The sequence below is a fragment of the Rhinatrema bivittatum genome, chromosome 11 (assembly GCF_901001135.1).
Source record: "Rhinatrema bivittatum chromosome 11, aRhiBiv1.1, whole genome shotgun sequence".
In the NCBI taxonomy this organism is placed as follows: Eukaryota; Metazoa; Chordata; class Amphibia; order Gymnophiona; family Rhinatrematidae; genus Rhinatrema; species Rhinatrema bivittatum.
In genome coordinates, this window is record NC_042625.1 from 29152437 (window position 1) to 29178167 (window position 25731).

A 25731-nucleotide genomic window follows, 5' to 3' on the forward strand; every position below is an offset into this window, starting at 1 on the left:
CTGCTGTGGAATCACTCACTCTTCAGTTGCTGACTAGGAGGAAGGGAGTGGGGATTGAACCAGCTGTAGATGGGATAAAGCAAGCATGGTAATGACATTGAAGGTCGCGTCCCAGTTCCTCAAAGTGTTCTGCCCTCTTTCTTTATGTATGGAAATCACCTGGCTGCACAGAGGAAGAAAGTCCCTAATACTGAAAGTTTACTGATGGAATAATTTCAGAATTTTTTTTGTAACTTTTCATGCTCTCACTGAAAATATTGCCTAGCATTTTTAGATTGGTCCTTGTTTTGTTCTATTTTGTTTTCTTTTAGAAAGCGAGCCTCAAATCACTTTTTAAAATAAATCATTTTTATTTATTTAGATTTATATTCCGCTTTTTGCACTTTTTTTCAGCACTTCAAAGTGGATTACATTCAGGTACTGTAGGTATTTACCTATCCCCAGAGGGCTTACAATCTAAGTTTGTACCTTAGGCAATGGAGAGTAAAGTGACTTGCCCAAGGTCACAAGGAGTGACAGTGGGACTTGAACCCTGGTCTCCTGGTTCATAACCTGCTGCTCTAATCACTGTGCCAGAACTATGCTTGCAGCTCTTTCGTGCCAGTCTGGTGAATTAGAAAAGCAGAGTGCAGAGAAACATTTGGATCTCAGGTGCTCCGAAGTACCAGTAGAACGGACTGTGAATGCCACAGGTTTGCTATCGCTGGAATGAGGGATTTTGAAATGGCAATTATTTCTCTTTGTCCATTAAGGGTCGTCCCATGACTTTGGATCACTGCCTCCAACATTTCATTTCTTCAGAATCTGTTAAAGATGTTGTCTGTGAAAACTGTACGAAGGTTGGTACAATATGTGCGCTGTGTGTATCTGTATGGCTGTAAATACTGTGGCAGAGCTGGACAGAGGTGTTACGGATCGTTGCAGCTGGAGGCTGCCTATTCAGGCTGTGTGCATATCACTAGGACTAGGGGTCTGAGTCAAATGCAGCTTGCCTGATGTTTGTTTTTATAACACTAATGAGCATGAGTTTAGATCTATATAGTCTGTAAAAGTATGCCCTTTTCTTTCAGATTCAAGCAGACGAGACATTGACTGGGCAATCTGTACAGAACCAGAAGACAACGTTTGTTAAACAGTTAAAGCTGGGGAAGGTAAGGTGACATAATTTGTAAAAAAAAAAAAAAAAAAAAAAAAAAAAAATTCCACATCTTTTCCAAAGAGCAGGAAGTATAATCTGTTGGTCAGGGGTCAGCGTGAACAACTGAGTGTCACATCTGAAATGCCCAATTGTGACCAAAGTTAGGGGGCTGCTGTATTTAATTCTCCTTTTCATCCTTGGTTTTTCTCTGTTTTTGTCAACTAGCTTCCCCAGTGTCTGTGCATCCACCTGCAGAGGCTGAGCTGGTCAAACCAGGGTGCACCCCTGAAACGTCACGAGCACGTGCAGTTCAACGAATTCTTGTCCCTGGATGTCTACAAATACAACCTCCTAGGGAACAAGTCTGAGCAGAATTTTCCAAAACAGACCGAGCGTGCAGTGGTGGCCTGTGAGGAGAAAGCTCGGCCAGCAGGAAATGCAGCAGGTACTCGAGAAACAGCACAAAACAAGATGCAGTGATCACCCTGAGAAGAAGGCAGCTAGATTGTCTCATATTTTCTGCATGTGTATGTAGTAAATCGTGCATCTGGGATTGGTGATAAAGATCCCAAAGAGAATAGCTTACTGGTTTCTAAAGTATTTGATTACCAAACAACTTCCAGAGATCATGAAACGAATCTTTCATTTGGGTATTGTTCACTCTTTCAAATTTGAGCTCAAGGTGAGGTACAAATAAGAGGACAGTAGGTTCTTCCCTGCACCTGAAGTAGTGGAAAGTGAAGTGACTTGCCCAAGATCACAAGGAGCATCAGGGGAGAAGCAGGATTTGAACCCTGGCTTCCCTGGTTCTTGGCCTGTGGCTCTAACCACTGGGCTACTCCTCCACATTTCTTATTTGGCCAAATATATGGGCATATGTATGTATGCTGTTATTACACGTTTTGTTTCTACTGTCCATATAGTGCAGTAATGAAACGGTGGAATGCTGAAAGACTGATTGGAAAACTCAGCAATCCACTCTTTCATTACTGCACTATATGGACAGTAGAAACAAAACATGTAATAACAGCATACATACATATGCCCATATATTTGTCCAAATAAGAAATGTGGAGGAGTAGCCCAGTGGTTAGAGCCACAGGCCAAGAACCAGGGAAGCCAGGGTTCAAATCCTGCTTCTCCCCCTGATGCTCCTTGTGATCTTGGGCAAGGTTGCATTGCTTTGCTTTGGAGGCGGGTGCCTAATTTACTGATACCATTCCAAGAAGTTTGTAAAACTAAGAAAGCACTGTCATGTTGTGTTGTAGCACTAGATCATGCAAGCAGTGCTGCAGCCGCATTCTTGAATGGAGCCTGTTCTCCCACCATGCTGCCATCAACTCTCACATCTGCGTTCGCTATAATTCCTGACTATAGGTGAGTGCCCGGTTCTAGCTGCAGCTCCTCAGTTTGGGGTATACCGGCTTTTATTTTCTGTTTCTAGTTGTACTTATTTTTCAACACAGAATTTTATTTTTTTTTTGTCTACAGTCCTTTCCCATTTCTGACTTGCAGCAGTTCATGATCCCTTTTATAAACATCTGCATGTTTCATTTCTTTTTCAGAAAAAATGAAATCTCAGTTGTTGTTTTTTTTTTAATCTGTCTTTAATTCTGACTTAGAAAATGGGAAGTTGTACTTAAGCCATAAGATGCTCGTTAACATACCCTTGTTTATTATATTCTGGCCAAGAATTGGGAAATACTGTGCAGTGTAGGAAGATATGTGGTAGTAGAGTGAATGCTGAGCTCTGCTGTATTGAGTGGTAGTAGAGTGTCGATTTGACAATTCAGAGAGGGGAGCAGAGCTGGAGCGTGCAGTGAGAGGGGCGGAGCTCAGTTTACATATGTAGTAGTAGTAGAGGGTGGATTGGACAGTAGAGAGGGACGGATTAAATTTCCATACTGGTAATACAGGCGCAAGACAATTTTCCTCTTTATTGTAGTTAGATATTTTTCAATCAGTTTTAAAAGTAACCCTGATCATAAAAAGTTAACATACAGCTTCTTCAGTCTTTGACAAAAAGAGAATTTAATTCTGGTATTATTTGCCTCTAATTAGCAAAAGGACCAGATCTTCTGGAGACCTGTGAGGCCTCTAGGGAGTGCATGAGAAAGATTTGTATACAATGATTCAGTTTTTATAAGCCTACTGCTGACAGGTATTTTTGTGGCTTCTCCTTGACCGTAGCAGATTACTGGAACATGTGGTGTTAATTCAATACCTTTGTGTGTCTGTAACACAGTATAAAATTGTCAAGTTGACACAGAATCCGTTTTCTTGCTCATGTTTCCCAGTTCCTCGCTGTACCTCTTCCGCCTGATGGCTGTTGTGGTTCACCATGGAGACATGCACTCTGGACACTTTGTGACCTATAGACGGTCCCCATCTGGCTCCAAAGGTTCCATGCCTGGCAGTAGCCAGTGGCTGTGGATTTCTGATGACACAGTTCGCAAGGCAAGCTTGCAGGAAGTCCTGTCTTCTAATGCATACCTGCTGTTTTACGAGCGGATTCGCACTAAACTCTGGCATCCTGGTCTAGAAGTATGAATCTGTCCCCGCCCTGTGATACAAATGCCAACACACCCTGAAGTACAGAGAACTGGATCTAAAAATCCCTACAACTTGTAATGGTTCTAACTTGCTTTTACCAGAAGCCAATATAGTTAAGTACCAGACAGCTACCTAATGTGGCTTTGCCTGTGCTTTTTGCTCATCAGGGACTTTGTTTTAACTAAATGTGCAGCAGAAAGTTGATTCAAATTCTTTGTGGCTGAATATCAGCTTCAGAGAGAGGTTTTTAGGTGCTGGGAAAATCAAATTAGCTGCGTAAGACTTTGAGCCTGTAAAATCTCTGGGTTCCGTGGGAAGGTCTGAATTGTGTCTCATATAGGTTTGCTGTTCTACACCTCAAGTAGCACATGTAATCTGGTGATGACAAAAATTCTTTCCTGATACCATCAGTGAATGCCTGGATTAACATGTCAGTCAGAATCTCACCCAATCCAAATACTCAATGTCAAAAGTCACCATCAACTTAAAATCTTTCCTTAAGTAGGTAAAGTTGTTTTAGTGGCATGAGAAAGAAATAGGGGAAAAATGTCTGACAAATGCACTATTTTTAAAATTCTATAATCCTGCAAGTGTTAAAAAAAAAATAAAAAATAAAAATAATTGGGATAAATGTGCTTGGCTCAGCCCTAGGGTAATTTAAACATTCTAAAATCATAGAGCAGCTAAGCCCCAGGTCGAGTTAGTGGACATTATAAAAGGGTTACCAGCCATGATTTAGAAAGTGCTGTTAGCTTGGTTCTTTAGTTAAAATGCCATTGCATTTTCAGCACCTTTTTTTTTTTTATCTAGTATTGTCTATCTCCAAATTAGGCAAAGACTTGAATTAACTCGCATTAATCACTTGCTAAAAGGTGTAGAAAGCCTTCTTGTGTCTTTGGAAATCCACATGGTGTGAAATAAGACTTTGCGGCATTACTTCACTAATTCCTTTTATAGCAGGTGTTGATTTTTTCTGGACTGATAAAATTCTGCCAAATCTAAAATTAATGCAGTGCATTAATATGTTTGAGTGTTGGTCCACATCATTAGCAAAGGCATTTCAAGTGTGTCACACTGCTGTGTGGCAAACTGTGGGATAAATGGTAATACAGCTGTACTTAAATAATTTGTGAAATTGCTAACGCTGTAGATAACTGTATAAAAGAGAACTGTACACACCATCCTTAATAGGGGAAGTTGTTAGATTGAAAATGTCAAGTCATGTAATTTGATTATTAGTTTTAATATGATACATTAATAAAAACATGCATTTCTGGTTTAAAGTATACATATTTTATTGTAAGCTCTTACAGCAATAAGATAAAACCAGAGGGATGGGTTTGAAGTGGTGCTGTGTTGTCAGCTCTGAAAGCATGAGATAGTTCTAACTACCAAATGAACTGCCCGATAGGTAATTTTAAGCAGTACACCAAACCACTCTCAGATCAAAACAGTTGATGAGGAAGCGTGGGATGCATCTTGTAATCTGAGTCTGCTCCTTCACAAATCCTCCTGTGCTTTGCATTCTGTTGCTGTGGGGTTTTTTTTGCAACAGGGAAGCTCTGAAAGTGACTTCCCTATCTTGGAAGCAAACCATTGTACTGACAAGTGGCAATGTCTCAGACACCCATTGAGTGTATAAAAAAAAAAATAGCTGCAGTTTGGGCCTTAACCACAACATAACAAGAAACTGAGAAGCAGAGGCATTGGTTCCTGACACATCACAGACAGACCAAGTTATGATTTTAGATTAAAAACAAACACATCACCTTAGCTATGGGTACTGTTACTTTGTTGCAGCCAGTAGACGAGGGCACATAAAGTAATCGCTGAGAAATCAGACGACTTTGTAATCATGGAGGAGAGGAGCCTATTGCAGTTACTGTGCATAGCTCATGTACATTTTAACTGTTGACAGTCTGTTTACATAATAATTCCACAATAGGGAGAAAGATGCCAGCACACCTTTAGGCAGTACCTGGAAAAGATCCTGAATCAATATGGTGTTCTCAGCGCAGATTTTTCAGCGCTACAGTTCTAATTTAGATTATAAAAAAACAACTTTTCTTTGCTGCATTACCTTTCCCTGCACCCATCATTTTACTTTTGAATGCATGACTCTCCGAAATGTGAGATTGACCCTTGGCAGCAGTACTTTTTTTCGGATGGGCAGGCTGTGGTACCAGTGAACATTGGTGGGGTAGTTCATCAGCAGCAGGCTCCCATGGGCCAGCTCCAGCCTGACTGGCTCAATCCGCTGCAAAGGTTTTTTCCTGCGAGAGGCTTCGTGGCGAAAGAAAAAGTCCCTGCAGGCTCCAAACGATACTGAGGCAATGGGACTCTGTGGAACCAGCTCCTTTTCATCATCTCTATGTTCACCTATGTGATCGTTCCCATCCTTGTATCTTTTAATGGAAAGAATTCAGGGGTATTAGTTAAGAGTTCCCAACACCAGAGCCAAAAAAAAAAGATCCATCCAAGCATTGATAATAATGGATTACACCTTTTACAATTAGATACTGGACCTGATAGATCCATTTAAACTCAGTTCATCTTCTGCAATATAGGTATTGTTAAAGCATATGGAAAAATATCAGAAGCAAGACTGTGCATTGTTTTACTAAATGAAAGCAAGATTTCCTAATGTAATATTCAAAAACTCCAGCCATCATCACATGGTAAACTACTGCTGCAACTAGTAATAGTAAATCCTATTCAAATAGAGGGAATATTATAAATTATATTGTGACACAGCCAGTCCGCTCCCTAGGGAGCATAGGAAATTAGAACGAGCTGGATGTTGGCGTCCAATTATTTTGCTTTATAATTATTGTAATTTTGTATTTTTTTGAATTATGCATTGTTTAACTTTTTTTTTTTTAATGTGTATTAAATCAACTAATTGTAAGCTGCTTTTTGGAAATTGCGGGTGACTAAAGAGGAAGAATAGAAGTATAAAAATCACATTTTATTACTAGAGGACCAGGGCAGCTGTATTATGTAACAAGATGTCAGAAAAAAGTAAGGCAATTTTTTTCTTTTGTGTGTAAAAAGAAAAATTGGTTCTTACCTGCTAATTTTCGTTCCTGTATGTAGTACCACGGATCAGTCCAGACTGCTGGGTTTTGCCTCCCTTCCAGCAGGAGATAGAGGAAAAACTTGAAGGGCGTCCCTTCTTAGTACAGTGTGCCACCTGCATCCCTTCAGTATTAACATTAACAAAGCAGAACTACCAATTTAAAACCAATGGTTAGATCAAGCAAGGACCAGAACTACATCTATGTACACGGAAGGAGAATCTGTGAATAGAAGAAAATCGAGTGGATTCTCAATATTAAAACACTCCTCCCCCAATGGGCATGCGTCTGGACTGAGCCGTGGTACTATAGGAACGAAAATTAGCAGGAAAGAACCAATTTTCCTTTCCGTACCCGGATCAGTCCAGACTGCTGCGATGTACCAAAGCTTCCCTAATTGGGGTGGGACCTGAAGAGTCCCACTCGAATGACGCTGCTCCCAAAACAGTTGACATCCGGTGCCTGGACATCCAAATGATAATGTGTGCAGACTCTTCCAAATCGCCGTCCTGCAGATTTCTTGCGGCGATACTAACTGGCTCTCTGCCCAGGAAGCAGCTTGAGACCGGATCGAATGAGCTTTAAGACCATCCGGAACCGTACGTCTGTGGCAAATGTAAGCGATAGCCTCTTTCAACCAACGGACAATGGTAGCTTTAGGAAACTTATGTCCATTCTTAGCACCGCTCCACCGAACAAAAAGATGATCTGAAACCCGAAAAGCATTGATGTCCTCAAGGTATCGTAAGAGAACGCGCTTAACATCTAGACGTCTCAATTCTCTAGCGTGAGGAATATCTCGATCTAAATCTGGAAAGGCCGAAGTTCCACTGTCTGATTTAAGTGAAAAGCAGAGACAACCTTTGGAGAAGGTACAGAGAAGGGCGACCAAAATGATAAAGGAAATAAAACAGCTCCCCTATGAGGAAAGACTAAAGAGGAGAAGCTTGGAGAAGAGACTGCTGAAGGGGGATATGATAGAGGTGTTTAAAATCATGAGAGGTCTAGAACGGGTAGATGTGAATCGGTTATTTACTCTTTCAGATAATAGAAAGACTAGGGGGCACCCCATGAAGTTAGCATGTGGCACATTTAAAACTAATCGGCAAAAGTTCTTTTTCACTCAACACACAATTAACTCTGGAATTTGTTACCAGAGGATGAGGTTAGTGCAGTTAATATAGCTGTGTTTAAAAAAAGTATTGGATAAGTTCTTGGAGGAGAAGTCCATTACCTGCTATTAAGTTGACTTGGAAAATAGCCACTGCTACTACTAGCAATGGTAACATGGAATAGACTTCGTTTTTGGGTACTTGCCAGGTTCTTATGGCCTGGATTGGCCACTGTTGGAAACAGGATGCTGAGCTTGATGGACCCTTGGTCTGACCCAATATGGCATGTTCTTAAAGGATGTAACCGTTCTGAGTGATGCCCCGGGATCAGCAAACCATAGAAAAGGTTCCTGATAGGAAAGGGCCTGTATCTCAGAGACCCTCAGAACAGAGCAGATAGCCACCAAAAACACCGTCTTGAGGGTCAAATCCTTGAAGGTAGCCTTCTTGAGGGGCTCAAAGGGAGGTTCATATAACACCCGGAGCACCACATTAAGACTCCAAGAAGGACAAATGGAACAGATCGGCGGGTTAAAGTGCTTCGCCCCTCTCAGAAAACAGACCACATCAGGGTGTGCTGCCAGAGACGCACCTTCAATCTTGCCTCTAAGTCACCCCAAAGCTGCAACTTGCACCCAGAGGGAACTAAAGGATAGCCCCTTCTGTAGGATCTGTGGTACCGACACCTGGCAAGAAAGGACCTCTTCTCACTACACCAAGAATCAAATACTTTCCACACCCAGACATAAGTTATAGAAGTAGAGGTCTTCCGCGCCTGTAAGAGAGTGGATATGACATCCTCAGGATACCCTTTCTTCCTCAATTGCATCCTCTCATAAGCCAGGCCGCTAGACAAAAGCGGTCTGCCTGATCTAAAAATACCGGACCCTGATGCAGCCAGGTTGACTAGGTCTGCAAACCATGGTCGCCGGGGGCACTCTGGAGCTACGAGATTAACCGTCCCTGGGTGATTTTCTATTCTTCTCAGAATCTTGCCTACGGGGGAAACACAGAGCAGAATGTTGCGGGACCAAGGAAGAACTAGGGCATCCACCCCTTCCGCCCCATGTTCCCTTCTGCAACTGAAGAAGCGCTGTGCCTTCGCATTTTTCTGAGTCACTATCAAATCCGACTGGGGAGATCCCCACTGGCAAGAGATAAGCGTCATTGCTTCCAAGGACAACTCCCACTCTCGGGGGTCCAGCTGTTGGCTGCTTAGAAAGTCTGCCTGCATTGGTCCGACCCGAACCCATTGGTCCGACGTTACTTTGACCCACTCCTCATAATACAGGGAGAGCTGTCCCCCTATGAACAGAACAGAGGAATGGGTCGGCACTGTCTCATTGTGAGGTCTTGGATCCCGAAGACCCCTGATTGACTCCATCGTGGTTAGGCCTGCGCCCTTGAAATGAGGGAGCCCAAGCTTGAGCTCTCCCCGTTGGTTGCCTTTGTCCAAAGGAAGGCACTCTGCTCTGACAAAATCTTCTCTGACCCCGAACTGGCGATAGCTAAAGCAGAAGAATGCTGGGCTGCATAGAGAGAGGAATATAGAGTAAGAAAAGGGAAGTGATTATCCTCTTGTACAGGTCTATGGTGAGGCCTCACCTAGAGTACTGTGCTCAGTTCTGGAGACCGTATCTGCGAAGGGACAGAGACAGGATGGAGGCGGTCCAGAGAAGGCGACCAAAAAGGTGGATGGGCTTCAGCGAATAACTGAGAAGAGATTGAAGAACCTAAACATGTACACCCTGGAGGAAAGGAGGAGCAGGGGTGATATGATACAGACTTTCAGATACTTGAAAAGTTGTAATGATCTGAAGTCAACGACAAACCTTTTCCATCAGAAAAAAATCAGCAGAACCAGGGGTCACGATTTAAAACTCCAGGGAGGAAGACTCAGAACCAATGTCAGGAAGTATTTCTTCACGGAGAGGGTGGTAGACGCCTGGAACGCCCTTCCGGAGGAAGTGGTGAACACCAAAACTGTGAAGGATTTCAAAGGGGTGTGGGATAAACATTGTGGATCCATAAAATCTAGAGGATGTGAATGAGAAGAGGCATGGGGGTGGCTTGCGGGAATGACTGCTACTACCTGGTGATTAATACCCTTATTTAATAAACACACACACACACGGTTAATGGACTCCAACATTTTAATGGCAAGAGAAAATGTGGAAAAAAGGATTTGCATTCACAAATAAGCAGGGGAGTAGCTTGCTTGTTGCGGCGGTTACTACCACGAATCAATTAAGCCTGATACTTCATTTGGAATACATATCCAGTGCAGCTCACTGCTTCAACGGCAGGGGGGAATGAAGAAAAGATGATTTTATAGTCAGATAACAACCAACAAGGACTGAATTGCATAGGCTAGGTAAACAAATAAGAGTGGGAGTAGCTTGCTTATTGTGGCAGTTACTACCCCTAACCAGTTAAGTTAGATACTTTACTTTGATGTGGCTCCATCACTGCTCTCTGCATCGATGGCAGGGGGGAAAGAAAATTGGAACCAAAAAGTTATCAATAAGGGCCAAGAGTAACAGATAAGTGTGAAAGCTTGCTGGGCAGACTGGATGGGCCATTTGGTAGTCTTCTGCAGTCATTTCTATGTTTCTATAAAAATGAGAGCGGGGAGGAAATAAATTCCCGGGGCCCCTAGCCTTGTCTTCAGGGAGCTTATGCACCTTATTCTCTCCCAAGGATTTTAACAGCTGTTCCAAGTCCTCTCCAAATAGGATCTTACCCTTGAAAGGGAGCACCCCCAGCTGAGAATTTGAGGAGACATCGGCTGACCAGTTATGGAGCCACAAGACCTCATGGCCGAGACCGCTGACTCCATGGTCAGGGGGGAGGTAAAGAAGAGATCATATAAAGCACCATACGCCACTGCTGCCTCCAATCGCTCTGCCTGCTCAGCTTCCTGAGAAGAGATCCCTAGCGCTGAGGAGCTGCTGAACCCACCTCAGGCTCGCTCGTTGCACAAGACTGCTGCAGACAGCCGCCCTGACACAGAGTGCTGACCCATCAAAGATTCTTTTTAGATGGAGTTCGAGCTTCCGGTCCTGGAGATCTTTAAGAGCTGCTACTCCTGCCACTGGAATAGTCGTCCTTTTGGTGACAGCAGACACCAAAGCATCGACCTTCGGAACCTTGAGGAGTTTCAAGGAGTCTTCAGGCAGCGGATAGAGCTTGTCGATCGCTCGCCCTACTAGCAGGCTCACCTCCAGAGTATCCCACTCCCGGATCATAAGTTGCAGGAGCATAGGATGAAAAGGAAAAGTCCTCGATAGAGCACGCAAGCCTGCCAGGACAGGGTCCACCGTGTCAAGGCCCGGGATCTCCTGAGGAAGTGGTATTCCCAGCTCAGCTAGGACATGCGGAATCAGCGGATCCAGTTCAACCTTCTGGAACAAATGAACCACCTTTGGGTCATCACCTTCCACCGGAATGGGCCTCTCTGTTTCCTCGTCCTGATCCATCCCAATGAAGGGAGAAGGAACCGGGGGAGGGTCTAAGGCCGGGCGTCCCAGCTGGTCTGAGTCCCCTAAGTGATGGACCCCCCCCTGATCCCTCAGAGGCGAGAGACTCCGGATTTTCCAAATTCTAACAGCCCCATGGGTCCAATTGCCTAGGGACTGAGGTGGTGGCTCTTCAGATAGTGTACGCATCCCTGTCTCGTCTTGCTGAGACACGCCAGCCATATAGGCTTTGTGCATTAGTGGCACAAAGCTCGTAGTAAAAGTATATGGACCTTTAAAATAGCCCCCCCCCCCCCACCCGGGGAACCACAAAATCCTCGGGGGAATCTGGCAATGAGCCCTGAGGACTCCCCGAGCTCAAATCAGGAGAAAGTGGGGGCGGGATGTCCTCTCACCCTGTTGCTCCAGTTGCTGTGGCAGAAAAGGATTCCAAAATGGTTGCCGTTCCCATGCTCCACAGGAATGGGACAGCTAGATTCCCCTGATCAGCCAGCTGCTTTCCCGCACCACAGGACCTGACTAGAGCTCTCCTCGACTCACTCAATGTACCCTCGAGAGCAGAGTCCTTCGTGGGAGAATCGCGTCGCCAGCTCTCCACAGGCCACGCATCGGGACACATGTGGCATGGCCGGCGAGGGGAGAGGTGCACTGGTGACTGAAAACGAGCAGTAAATGCCAGCAGAGCCCGGGAGAATTGACGCGGCGAGAAAGCAACTGCCTTGGAGCTTGCAGCCTTTTTTTTTTTTTTTTGAACAAGTAATGCGCTGCCAGAGGAATGAAGCCTCTCTGGAGATGGGAGCAACAAGGGGGAGGGACCGGACCACCGGGTCATGGAACTAATTGGGCCTTCAACCCTAGCTCTGGTCTGCCTGCAACCAGGGGGGGTGGTCCCACCAGGACCTGCCTACCCCCTGGGAGGAAAAGCACTCCCTTTGCCTTTTTTTTTCTCTATTGTCCTGCTTGATCAAGCATTAGCTAAAGTAGTTAACAGCTACCTTCTCACAACTTTTTTTTTTTTAAGCAAAGGACTGCAGGTTCTACCACCTCCATCTCCTGGAGACAGAGAAATACTGAAGGGTCGCAGGTGGCACACCTGTTGAGTGCTAAATCACTCCTAAAGGCGCTGCCCCATGAACACAAAGGTACCATACCAAATTTAGTAGAAACAAAATTTAAATTTATTATTGCATATCAATAAGCAATGCAGGCACCTTTGGGAGGAAGAGAAGGACAGGACCTCTCCGGCCAGATGCTCAAGAGAAGCTCTACCCTTTGTTTCTCTCCTTATATTAGTAAAGTCTTCTTTTTATAGATAACACAGGCAGTCTTTTGACTCTTATGGGAGTATCATATTCTATGTCAAAACAAGATGAATTAAACCTACGTTACCCTGATCCCCCTCCCAAATTGAGGCCCACTTGCCTGATGTTCACATCAATCTTCTGTTAGTCCTTTGTCCTGTCAGGTTTTCACTCTCAGGGAGGTTTCCAAGACTCTGGTTTCACTAGTACCACTTTAGCTGGAACATTAGCCCGTGAGATTCTAACCTTTTCCTTCTGCTTTTCTGTGACCCCCCCATGACCTTCCATCATACGTTTTTGACATCTCCTGCTGCTGTCCAGATGTCTCCTGTATTTTCTCCAAATCAGGGTCATTAGGGCATTTAAGGTTCCCATGGCCAAAACTGCAAGCAGGCCAAGGCAGCAAAGGATTCTGGGTGAGCCATAGTCTCCATGTTGGTCTCAGACTCAGGCACACACCATTTCCCTCTTGTGCCATTTTCAAATGGCAAGATTGGCACAACAAAGCACCAGAGAGGGTGACAGGTCAGTGAGGATAGTCCATGGCAAGTAGGCCTAGTAGTGTAGTCTAGCAACTAACCCTTGGTTTACATTGGGTGTATAGAGCAGAGCATGTAGCCCTCTAGATCTATAATAATGTATGTGATACTCACATAGATATAAGCAGTCCTCAGATAGCAAATGGCAGCATTAAGGCGGGGTTATGATAAGTCATTCAGCTCGGTTGTTGAACTGCAAGTGTGACTGATATTAGTCTTAAGCTTTAGTTTACATTATATGAGCATAGAAAGACTATGGGAAAAAAAAAAAACTTCCAAAAGGAAGAAATTGTTCTTAATAGGTACAGGGAGAATGTTAAGAGGCAGTCCTTTATAGCGGACAAAAAAGAAAAAAGGAAAGACATAGAACAGCATTATAGGAAAAATGTTTGAAATCGCATAGTATTTTCTTGTTGCGTCCGATCGCAGACTGCTGTGACCTCTGCTGCTCACCTCTCCTTTCCCTGCACTAGCGATTCTCAGAGCCATGGCAGCCTCAGCCTGCAAACGCCGCCTTCCTCGGCAACCCCGGAACGGCATGGGCGATCCCATCCACCATCTTGGATCGGGGATTACCTAGGGTGTATGCACCAGGCTCTCTTATTCACGTCATGGCGGGAACCTTGGGGGCGTCCCCTCCACATGACATCACCCGCCAGTGTATTTAATCCATCCAACCTATGCTTCCTGAGTTAGCAAGGACTTCCTTCCTGCTTATTCCATTCCTCTTGGAGATGCTTCGCTACTCTGAACTCGTTCCTGAACTCCTGGACTTAGAAGGCCTTAGGTACCTGCGCCTCTGGGGCCTCGTCACGTTCTGGCTATCCACTCCTCGGAGGGCCTACCTGCCTGGAGAATCCATCTATCCTTGTTCGGGATCCTGCCTAGTTCAGCCTTGTGCGTATGCTTCTCGTTTCTACCATCTTGCTGATGGGACCGCTGGTGTACCCCGGGTCTCGGGCCTTTACCGGATCTACCCAGAGAGGTGTGTCATTGGGAGAGGAGTTCCTGGTGTACCCTGCTCTGCGGGACACTACCAGAGATGATGATATTAAGCACCCTTACTACTCTGGACTGGGTAATAACGCTGTGGTTATTACCCACGTTCCAGTCTAATAAAGTGTCTTACTTCTGTGTCCGTCTCAGCCGAGGCCACCCCTATCGTAGTGTGTCCCCACAGGGCTCCTCCCTGTGTGTGGAGTCAGCTCTCACTACGATCCAGGGTCCACAACCACACCAGATTATAACATTTCTAAGTCAAGAAACCACATAATTGTGTTGGAACCAGCATAAGGATAAAAAGAACAGAGAAGTTATGAAAAAAAAGGTATAGAAAATATAGTTGCACATCCCTGCTACATTGAGCACCATTTATAATGGGTGAGTCTCTGCAAGGAGGACAGTCTCATAATGAGAGCCAGGGATAGAAGTAGAAAGGTGTTAAACATAAGACATGTTCTGGTCATATGCAGCAATAGGAATATAGATAAACAGAAGTGCCCCACTACTGAAAAACAAACGCAGGCTCCAAAAGAAGAAATAAAAATAAAAGATTTATGGAGAGGCAGCAGCTGTAAGGCAAGCAAGAGTATGCTAGAAATAGCTTTCGGTAGTTGCAATTAGCTGCATTGCTTACAGCAAACAGAACAGCATGTATTTGACATATGCTGGCGTGGCAGAAATCATACATCTCTCTTGAACCTTGAATCACCACTGAGACAAAGTTCACAACAGGGAAAATCCAGAGAAAAGGACAGGTGGGGCAAAGACTCAAGAACTCTCGGGAACATTTGATCCACACCAAGACATATCACACTGGAAAATGGCAAGCAGTGGAACAGGGTGATTGGCTAGTTTGATAAAAACCAGACTTCATAGATAAAGGTGAACCTATCAAATAAGCATTTAGCTGACTCAGCAAGTAAATGCATATACATATTAGAAGTTATAGGACTGGAAAATGCTACAAAACACTTGGAATGTAGGGACTAATAAAAACTCCATTAATTCAGTCTGTGTCATTAACTTGAAAATCTAAATAGTGGCATCTGCAAATAGGTACATAACTAGATATTAACTAGGTATATCATAAAAATAATTTTGTGATGACAGTCAGTTATCACATGTCATATAAAGGTACATTGCCTGAAAACTAAAGAAACCAGCATCTAGGTAAGGCCACCCACCATAGAACAAGAAAAACAAAGAAAAGAAGTCATTTTGCACCCTTCAGTCCAGAGAAGGGCGACCAAAAAGGTGGAGGGTCTTCATCAAATGACTTAGGAGGAGAGATTGAAGAATCTAAATATGTACACCCTGGAGGAAAGGAGGAGCAGGGGAGATATGATACAGACTTTCAGATACTTGAAAGGTTTTAATGATCCCAAGTTAACAACAAACCTTTTCCGTCGGAAAAAAATCAGCAGAACCCAGGGGTCACGATTTAAAACTCCAGGGAGGAAGATTCAGAACCAATGTCAGGAAGTATTTCTTCACGGAGAGGGTGGTGGATGCCTGGAATGCTCTTCCGGAGGAAGTGGTGAAGACCAGAACTGTGAAGGACTTCAAAGGGGCATGGGATAAACACTGTGGATCCATAAAGTCTATAGGATGTGAATGAAGAGTGGGTGGCTCGTGGGAATGACTGCTACTACCTGGAGATAATACCCTTATTCAATAAACATACACACGGTTAATGCATCTTCAACACTGCTGTAAGCTTCAACGGCAAGAGGTAATGTGGGAAAAAAGGATTTCCGTTCACAAAAAAAGCAGAGAATAGCTTGCTTGTTACGGCGGTTACTACCCCAAACCAAACAAGCCTGATACTTCACTTTCAATGCATATCCAGCATAGCTCTCTGCTTCAGTGGCAGGGGGGAATGAAGAAAAGTGGATCTGTATACAGACAACAACCAACAAGGACTGAATTACATAGTCTGGGTAAACAAATAAGCATGGGTGTAGCGTGCTTATTGCGGCGGTTACTACCCCTAACTAATTAAGCTAGATATTCACTGAGATGCAGTTACAACACTGCTCTCTACATTAATGGTGGGGGTGGAAGGGAAATAGAACCAAAAGGTTACTAAGGGCCAAGAATAACAGATAAGTAGGAGGAAAAAAAAAAGTGCAAAAGCTTGCTGGGCAGACTGGATGGGCTGTTTGGTCTTCTTCTGCCGTCATTTCTATGTTTCTAAGACTTCTGTGGCAAAGGATAGAATGATTTTTGCAATCACTGACACATGGCATATACAGGTTTCTCAGTATGGTGCCTTTTTAACATCGGACCATAGCCTCTTAACTCATTATTGAGTTAGATGTATATGTTACGGATTAAAGCCTAATATAAAAGAGTAAAACAAATTCAAATTAATCAGAGAAAATTCCATTATGTCAATAAATCCTTGCATATACTATTACTAAACTGCATAATGTTCCCACTTTATTATAAGGTAACATGCAATAGTCCAAACCACAAACAACTTAGGTTCTCAGACAGTACAGAAAAACATACATTTCACTGGACTACATTCAGTCATTCATTCCAACTGAAGAACGCAATGACACACAGATAACACACAAAGACAGACAACAATTAAATATTTGACCTAAAAAACTAGACCAAAAAGTGTTTGGATCGATCCAAAATAAAACAAAAGTCAGAATTAAAATAGATCTATTTAAAAATGAAAAGAAATCAAACTGGGAAAAAATGTAATCTTCAAACATTACATCTCACATGGCAGTGAAGGCTTTATGTTCTCAACCTGGAAAATATAAAATCTGGCATGCAACAAATGATGTGTGCCTGAGTCTGAGACCAACATGGAGACTATGGCTCACCCAGAATCCTTTGCTGCCTTGGTCTGCTTGCAGTTCTGGCCATGGGAATCTTAAATGCCCTATTGACCCTGATTTGGAGAAAATACAGGAGGCATCTGGACAGCAGCAGGAGATATCAAAAACTTATGATGGAAGGTCATGGGGCCACAGAAAAGCAGAAGGAAAAGGTTAGAATCTCACGGGCTAATGTTCCAGCTAAAGTGATACCAGCGAAACCAGAGTCTTGGAAACCTCACTGAGGGTGAAAACCTGACAGGACAAAGGACTAACAGAAGATTGATGTGAACATCAGGCAAGTGGGCCTCAATTTGGGAGGGGGGGGGATCAGGGTAACTTAGGTTTAATTCATCTTGTTCTGACATAGTACATGATACTCCCATAAGAGCCAAGACTGTTATCTATAAAAAGACGACTTTACTGATGTACGGAGAGAAACAAAAGGGTAGAGCTCTCTCTTGAGCATCTGGCCGGAGAGGTCCTGTCCTTCTGTTCCTCCTAAAGGTGCTTGCATTGCTTATTGATATGCAATAATAAATGTAAATTTGTTTCTACTAAATTTGGTATGGTATCTTTGTGTTCATGGGGCAGCGCCTTTAGGAGTGATTTAGCGCTCAACATTTGGCACCCCAGATGGGACGCTGCGGCCACCGTGCATTGTGCAGTCTTGTGTCTGAACTTGGTGGACAGGTTCAGATTCAACACTGGTACTCTGACATCAATTGGCTCTCGTCCGAAGGAAGTTACCCAGATAAAGATTTCTGGATGTTTATTCAGATGTGATACTCTGAGACCAACAGATAGACAGACAGTTTTTGGCTTTCTATTGAAAGGTAATACCCGGAGACAGACAAAAGGGAGAGACTGCTCGTAGTAAGTGAAAGACAGATCTGTATGTAAGTATAATTTTGTTGTTAGCAAGTAAGAGATTTTCTTTGGTCAATTGTAGATAAAAGTACATTATTTTGATTTTGCTGTGGGGATTTTTAGATTCTTTCAAGTTTAATGAAAGCTTATTAGGAGTGATTCTGGTTCGTTTGCCTGTATCGTTGTTAATAAATTTGTACTGGAATACAATACACAGAGGTTTAAAACTGCAACAGTTAGTCCTTTGTTTTAAGTCCTTGCCTTGCTTGCAGGGCTCTGAGCGGATTGCTGCCACGATGTAAATTACAGCAGTCTCACGTTACAATTGCCATGGAAGTTTCAGCATTTCAAAGGACACTGGGAGCTGGAGAGTTAACTGTGTTGGAAGATAAGACAAGCGGGAATTATGTACAGCTCAAAGTTATTCTTATGCGCAAGTAGAAACAGTGGGGAGAACTGGTTTAAATGAATTGCTTTTTCTGTTTGAAAGTTATAAACAGACTGATGAGGAATTAAAGTTGTGGAGAAATGAGTTGATTTTTACAGAAAGTGAATTTAGTTTAGTAGCTTCTTTAAGAAAATTGTTTCGTCTGTTCTCTCTTGATGGCTAGCATTGAATTTGGACAGAAACTGATAAGGTATAGTTTCTTTAAAAGATGGGTAAATAAATACTTGCATGTATGTAAGATAAGGAAGGTGAGTGGCTCTGAAGCTGTCTTGTCCCTTTTTTCTCTACATAATTTATGGTTTGGTCCTGAATCAGACTGGAATGCTTGTTAGATGTCTGTTTATAAATGTTTATATTTTATCCCTATTATATGTAATAAAATACTAAAATACTGTTTATTTAGGGAAGGAACCTATATGGCAGAATGAGTTGAAACGTGCAATTAGTTTCTGAGTGCCTTGCTTTTTGAACAAAGCAAATGTTTGTAATTGTTTATACAGAGATCCAATAAAGATGAGAAGCTTCCTTTTTATTTTTCTGCTTTTCACCTTCTTTGCTTGATAAATAAAAAATCATGTGGTTAGAACAGAATGGGATTCCTTTCTTTTTAAGTTAGGTAAAATATTCACAGTAGTTTCCTGCTTCATTTAGAAATGAAACTGTATCAGGTAGCTGTCTTTGTCTTTCTATGTGATTAGATTTAAAAGATGAATCAAATTCTATGTGAGATTTTATTTCTATAGGTTAACAAGATATTTGCTCCGCTAGATGCGGGTGTGTAAAGTGTTTTGTTAATAAATAAACTATAGATTGAAGTATAAAGTAAAATATGTAGATCATTGTTTTACTGTGGCAGTAGGAGTAGGCCCACTCTTAGGAATTCACTCCTCTTTGAAGCAGAAAAAAAATCCCAAATCTGAGTCAGAATGTTGTTTTTTTAAAATGAATGGAAGGAGCTCTCCTTTTGGAAGAGTTTTGTTTGACATTGTAAATTGTTTGATGTTCAGGGTATGTTAGTGGATGGAGTGAGTTATGGTATGGTAATGTGTAAGAAGAAAATAGATTAAGGATATAAGTTATTTAATTAAACAGATGTCAGAGAAAAAAAGAGAACTTATATACATGTAATCAATGCTAAAGTAATTGTTGATTAAAAAGTTTGTCATATCCTAATAACAGATATCTTAGTTTTGCCTTTACACAATGAGATTCCAATTCAAAATTCAGAAATACAGGACTCCAGCCTATGTTTTACTGATGGGTCCGTCATGTTTGTAGTAGTAATTTGCACCATAATTTAACCATATATGCTGATTTAGATTGTTTTCTCTCTTATACATTATCATCTTAAGAAATGGAATAGAGGTTTTATATTTGCAGATGGAAAGCAGCTATCACACCACAACTTATGGCAGCGCCTCCTAGAGGTATAACTATAGAGACAAAGTCGCTTCATGACAGCTCTTTGCTGAATTAAGACATCAGAATTTTTAGTTTCTAGGAATCTGTAATTTCACTTTAATCATCATACTAAGAAGGGGTGCCCTTCAAGTTTTTCTCTGTCTCCATCTGCTGGAAGGGAGGCAAAACCCAGCAGTCTAGACTGATCCAGGTACGTACAGGGAATAAGTGTTTTTTGTTCTGTTTTATTTTTAGGACAGGTGTATTCCTTCTACAACACTAAGCAGGACTGCAGCATTCAGAAAGCAAGTTACCTATTAATCAGAACAAAATTAAAGCGCTGTCCAGTAGCTTGAGTAATACGGTCCCTGATGTAGTCCAGCACTGGTATCCATGGTTTAGGAGACAACGTAACACTCGAGTAGGTATATTTTAAACCAGGGTCACCATAGGTCACCTGCTTTCTTGGGATGCTGTGCCACTTCCCATAAACTTGCACCTTAGAGAGATCACCTGTAGAAATTGCAAACCAAAAAATAACACACAAATGTTAAAACCATGTTTGGTGAATTTTAAGAGTTGCTCGTGTAAAAAGGCCCATTACGTGAGTCTATGGCCAGATTGCACACAACTCTTATTTTAAAAATGGCAAAGCATGCATGTATGCGCGTATATACACGGGGGCAACAGAATGCATGTTAAAAAAAAAAAAAAAAGGGCATGTGCGGGGCATTCTGGGCTAACATTTTATGTGCAGAAGTTGCTTTTTGAAAACCTGGCAAAGTGATGTGTGTAAGTCTTTTACTTACGGACAGTTACTGCTACTCAAGATTTTATGTAAGTGATCGCATCCAGCTTAAAAGTGAAAACTTGACTGTGTGAGGGGTCAGGGTGACATTCATGAACTGCAGATGGACTGGGTGAGCTGGTAGACTAATTGGTAAAACTGGTTATTTCATTGCCATGCGCATGTTAGAAAGTCTTCTGCTTTATAAGTGTAAAAGCCAACTTTGGTGGGTAAAAGCATCTAAATAGTGTGAGTATAATCTACACGTATTCTTTTAAAATGAAGTACAAAATAACACTGTATATGATTTGCACAAACTTGGCTAAGTTCCAACTTTTCAGCTAAGTAGCACCTTTTCTACTACTTAGACATTTTAACTTGTTCAAATAAGTAGCAGCAGTGATCCGGGTCAGTAGCAGCAGACTTTCAGAGCTGGATAAGTCTGAAAAAGTGCTTGTCTCTTGAAGTAACTCTTTTCTGACTTAACTATATAAGTGCTGTGATTTAGCAGGATAAATTAGCTTTTATCCAGATCAGTCTGAACTTGCTTTTTTTTTTTTTTTTTCACATACACACATGAATGGGCACATGCAAGCAGTTTTGAAAGTTATTCTCCCTTTGTTTATCCAACCACCAATTTCAGTAGATCTGGACAAAGCCCACACCCTATCTTCCTACATTAGGGGCCTTTTACAAAGACCAAGTTAAGATGATTTCTTCAATAAAATGCTAGGACATGTCATTGAGCATTTTATTTATTTATTGTGTTTTGTATACCGTCATTCGGTTTCGCCATCAGAACATTTACAGTAATTAGAAAAGTTGGTTAAACATTACAAAAGATTTCTATCACAGGGGTTGACAGTTTTGGTGAGTGTGTGTGTTAGTTATTACAGCATGCTCAGAGAAAAGAAAAAAATCAGCGAGGGCATACAGGTTGAGGTGGATAGGAGGGTCTCTAGCTGGGAATTGTTATACATGTAGATAGTTAAAGACAGGCATTCTATGTTCGAGATACATTTAAAATAATTTTTAGTCTCATCACTTATAGTAAGTGATTATACTGCAGCTTCTATCCAATTTGTTTCACAGATTGAATTAAAAAAAAGCTACCTCCCAAGCCTAAAGGAGAACTGAAGGACCCCAGGTTGGATCTACATTGATCCAAGGTTTCAACAGTCTCGTTGTTTAGTAGGCTGCTGGTAGGGACCAGCTGTAGTTCTCTACAAAATGTACCTGACATGTATGCTGTTGAATGTCCTTTTACTGCAAGTGAGTGCTTCCTCATACACTGAGGGGGCTCTTGAAGGATGATGGCTGGGAATATTAGCCTCACCCTTCAGCAGCATTGCAAGGGATTTGGCATGGTTTCTGCAGCAGCTGGGGATCAGCTATACAATAACTATCCTGCCACCTCTGTTCCCATCAGCCACCAGTTCACTGCAAGCCATGAGCTATAGCTTCAGCTGGTCCTTTCCTAAGCACTTATATCAGAACCCTGAAACAAGAGGGGGAACAATTTAATAGAAATGAGGATGATTTTCAAAGTAGCTTCCACAGGTGGAAACACTGCTTTAGCAGTGGAAATAGCATTTTAAGAGATTGCTCATCAGAGCTGTAGGTCAAAGAATCCATGTATTTAAATGTATGTACAGTGAGCAGAGACATTTGTGGGGCTGGGGACAGGTTTGCATTTGCATGCCTACATTTCCTTAGTATAAAAAAAAAAAATCTGCACACAAATTAGCAGGGCCAAGTTAGCTAGGTTGGGTGGGATCATTTTCAAAGGGAAAGTATGCTTCCATTTGATTTAAAATGTATGCAGGTTGTTACAAAACTATGTCATAGATGTTCAGCGAAGGGGATTCTACAGAACTGGGTCTGAAATAACAGTTTTGCACACAGAAAATCAAAGATGTGGTTATATATAGTAACAGTGTTAATTTGGTTTTATTGAAATCCTTTTACCCAGAGGGTGTAGGATTTACAAGTTATAGTGAAAGGGTACATACAGTGATCAAAAGAACTTAGTTTGAAAAAAGTAACAGTCTCTCTCACCAAAACTTTTTCTTTAAAATGCAGAGAAATATATAAGAAGTGGTGCACACCATCCTACATGGCAAAATGTAATTCTATGTCTCCTACCACCTTCACTTACCTGAAAAATATGTAATTTCTTTTTCCAAGTCATTGAAAATCCTATCTGCCTCTGCTTTGTCAAACAGCAGCGTATAATCACAGTCCAAACCCTCGGCACTGATTTTCCTCCATGTGTATTTGTTGTGAGGCCTCTCTTTTAGAAAAGTGTCGTTGCTGTGGATTTCGAGTTTGAACTTTTTATTTACATGCTTTTCTCTGCTCAGAAACATATCGTCTTTCTCATTCTGTCTCATCTCTTCCAGACCTTCCCCTCTGGTCTTTCCAGCAATACGGTTATCCAGTATTTTAATCACAAATTTATCCATTCATAGTAGTGGGTGATAAGTTTCACAGGATCGTGAAATGCAACAATGCACAACCCACTCCAGCAACTTTGCTTTATGCAGAAGGAATTTGCTGTAAAAAAAAAAGAAAAAAAAGAAATGTATCCATGTATATTAAGTAAGTTTGTGTTCACTAGGTACATAAATCCCAAAAGCATTACATTAGATTCTAAAGTCAAAGCTAATGCGGATGTGTAGATCTGGTTTAAAATAGAGACAGAACTGTCCTTCCTTCCTTCCCTGATTTCCCAGCAACCATCTAGAATTCGAAAACTATATTATACCCAGATCTTAATGTAGGGAGAATTGGGGAGCTTTGTTCTCCTTTTGAAGCAGCGGAGCCAGAGTCCAGAATAAACCTACTGCCTGTCAGGGTGGGTACAAGAGTATTTTGCACCCTCTGTGAACCTTTAGTCATTCACCCCCCCCCCCAAAAAAAAACCCCTTTCCCATTGGACATAGTTCCAGTACAGCACTCCCATCTTTGGTAATACTGGCTCTCCCTTTCTGGGAATCATGCAGGGAGCATTTTGCTACCCCAAAAAATTTGGCATTCTAGGTGACCACCTGGTTTGCCTAATGGAAGCACCGGCCCTGAAGAAGGTATTCTGGCTCTCAAAAGTCACTAAAATATTGATTGTTAGTCCAGTAATAAGGTATTGCCTGCAAATTGTTTGTTTAGGTTTATTTCTAGCTAAGAGGCAAGAATTGATTTACACTTCCTGCCTGCCCCCCCAAATGGAAAAAGAATCAGGAACAAAAGCCTTAAAAAAATCAGGCCTCACATAGGTAATTGGCTATTTCCTTTGTTGAAAGCTGACAGTATGGAATAGCAACTTGAAGTTATCAAGTGGGTAACATTTTAAGTAAGGATGTATTAATGCAAATGCCAAAAACATAATCAACTCAATAAAAGCAATACAAATTAAGAATGAATAAAATCTTCCCTCTGTGAAACAGACAAATCTAAGGTGTACACCATTTCAGGACATAAAATTGTACCATACCCACCTGGGATAGTGACACAGGGACCTCATACTCCATAAACCTTCGTTTTTCGAATGTAGGCAGTTTTATAAGTTATAGAATTGTCACACTTATTTAACAAAAAATATTAATTCAATAGATTAAATATAGCAATTATATTTTTTCATTGAAACAGTTGCACGTAGGACCTTAATTTTACAACGACCTAATTAGAAATTAAAAAAAAAATTCTTTCCTATTTGCTGATTTTCCTAAGGGAATGAATCTAACAGTTATTTGCCTAATTTAATACACTATGGTTCTTCACCTTCGCGCCGCGGGCGGGAATTCCCCCCCGCACTCAAATCTTCAGGCAGCGGAACACAACTGCGCTTGCGCAAGACAAGATTTGGCGCCCACACTTCCCAGCAGCGGTAGAATTTTTCAGGGATTCCTCGCAACTCTACGAAACTTTAAAAGGGAATCATTAGTGCATTCAACAGTAAAACAGCAGCAGTGAAAATGATAGGTCAGAAAACTATCCAAGCTTTCTTCATTCCTGTCTCTAAGAAAAGAACCTTATCTGAACCTTGGGCCGACACAGACAACCCCTGTGCAACAACTGCAGAGGTAAGAAGGGCTTGGCGTTATCCTCTTATGTTAATGGGAAAAAATGCTCTCAAAGTTTACAGGCAAGCTATTTAAGTAATATTTAGTAACTTTTTTTGCATTGTTAATGCGTCGGAAACGAGCAGTCCGTGGAAGAGTTTTCCTAGTCTGACAAATCGCATGCGCATCGTTTCGCGTACATATAAAGTTTCATCAAGGTATGAAAAAAATACAGATTTTTATGTGAAAAGAATTGTAGAGGTATAATGCTCCTATGTGCAGGGGTTTCGGACTGCCAGCCCAACGCATGTCGCTCGGGGGCGGGGCTCAGTAGCACATTGTCCAATCTCGGTTGAAAATACGGAAAGGGGCGGGGAGAATCAACCTCTTTTACCGCGAAAGTGATCGTTCACGTACGTAATAAGCTTGGAGACGAACGGTAGAGGGGGCATAGTAAGGCAGAGATTTATAGCAACATTCCGCAGTGCTATTATGTCTGTACACAACACTATAGCGACCTGTGAGGGTTGTGGAAGACTCAAAAAATTCCCAATATATTAAAAAAAAAAATCTGTTTTTCGTCCTATAAAATCAGAACCTAGCAATCTAAGCAAAAATCTATTTTTTTTAAACCCTGCGTTCTATTTGCTCAAGCTTCTAAACAATTACCTCTTTTTCGCGTTCTGCTGGTGTTGGGAGATGCTGCTGGTTGCCTGCAAATCGTGTGCAAGGCCCAGCAGCTGCTGTGCTTCAGGCAGGAAGGCTGCTGTTACTTTTCTACATCGTCGCTTCTGTGCTGCTGATCCGCAGAAAAACCCGGTGAAAAGACTCAGATCGGCTGATAGGGATGAAGGAAATGTAGCATCCCCGCCACAGATCGCTTCTCCTCCCCTGAGCTCCGAGCAGCTGCAGCGCATCCAGAAGAACAAACAGGCGGCTTTACAGAAACTCGCAGCCCGCAGCGTGCCCCAAGGCTTTGGGGATGGCTGGAAAGAGGAACTCAGCACCGAGTTTAACAAACCTTACTTTCGGAAGGTAAGAAAACGGTGTTTTGATCTAGTGTGTGTGCAAAGAGACTATTGATAAGTATCTGATTTCTCTTATATTACAAAGGCAGGGCCGGGGCAGC

The 25731-nt window shown here is 42.1% G+C and overlaps 3 protein-coding genes across 8 annotated transcripts in view; 2 read left to right on the plus strand and 1 right to left on the minus strand.

Annotated features, from left to right (window-relative positions):
* The window catches only part of USP30 (ubiquitin specific peptidase 30), a 36546-nt gene extending 31577 nt beyond the window's left edge, over nt 1–4969 (plus strand). For both annotated transcript variants that reach the window (XM_029619330.1, XM_029619331.1), the window contains exons 10-14: nt 753–839; nt 1071–1151; nt 1364–1583; nt 2407–2515; nt 3436–4969. In XM_029619330.1, the coding sequence (XP_029475190.1) occupies nt 753–839; nt 1071–1151; nt 1364–1583; nt 2407–2515; nt 3436–3688 (750 nt within the window). In that variant the 3' untranslated portion in view covers nt 3689–4969. The remainder of the gene's footprint in view (nt 1–752; nt 840–1070; nt 1152–1363; nt 1584–2406; nt 2516–3435) is intronic.
* A 42-nt stretch (nt 4970–5011) lies between these two features.
* On the minus strand, nt 5012–25402 carry ALKBH2 (alkB homolog 2, alpha-ketoglutarate dependent dioxygenase). 4 transcript variants are annotated; one of them, XM_029619335.1, is made up of 4 exons: nt 25272–25402; nt 22703–23100; nt 20072–20270; nt 5012–6096 (listed from the first exon to the last, which is right to left on the minus strand). In XM_029619335.1, exons 2-4 carry the CDS (start codon nt 23007–23009, stop codon nt 5787–5789), a joined length of 816 nt encoding a protein of 271 aa, XP_029475195.1. In that variant the 5' UTR covers nt 23010–23100; nt 25272–25402; the 3' UTR covers nt 5012–5786. The 4 variants fall into 4 exon arrangements, with proteins under 4 accessions (XP_029475195.1, XP_029475196.1, XP_029475194.1 ...); XM_029619336.1 differs by lacking the exon at nt 25272–25402 and adding an exon at nt 24322–24454; XM_029619334.1 differs by lacking the exon at nt 25272–25402 and adding an exon at nt 24039–24397.
* Nucleotides 24486–25731, plus strand: part of UNG (uracil DNA glycosylase) — a 30405-nt gene continuing 29159 nt past the window's right edge. The window contains exons 1-2 of one of the 2 annotated variants that reach the window (XM_029619333.1): nt 24486–24623; nt 25413–25637. In XM_029619333.1, the coding sequence (XP_029475193.1) occupies nt 24516–24623; nt 25413–25637 (333 nt within the window). In that variant the 5' untranslated portion in view covers nt 24486–24515. Of the gene's footprint in view, nt 24624–25014; nt 25638–25731 lie in introns of those variants that run through there. The other variant, XM_029619332.1, reaches the window with a different exon arrangement.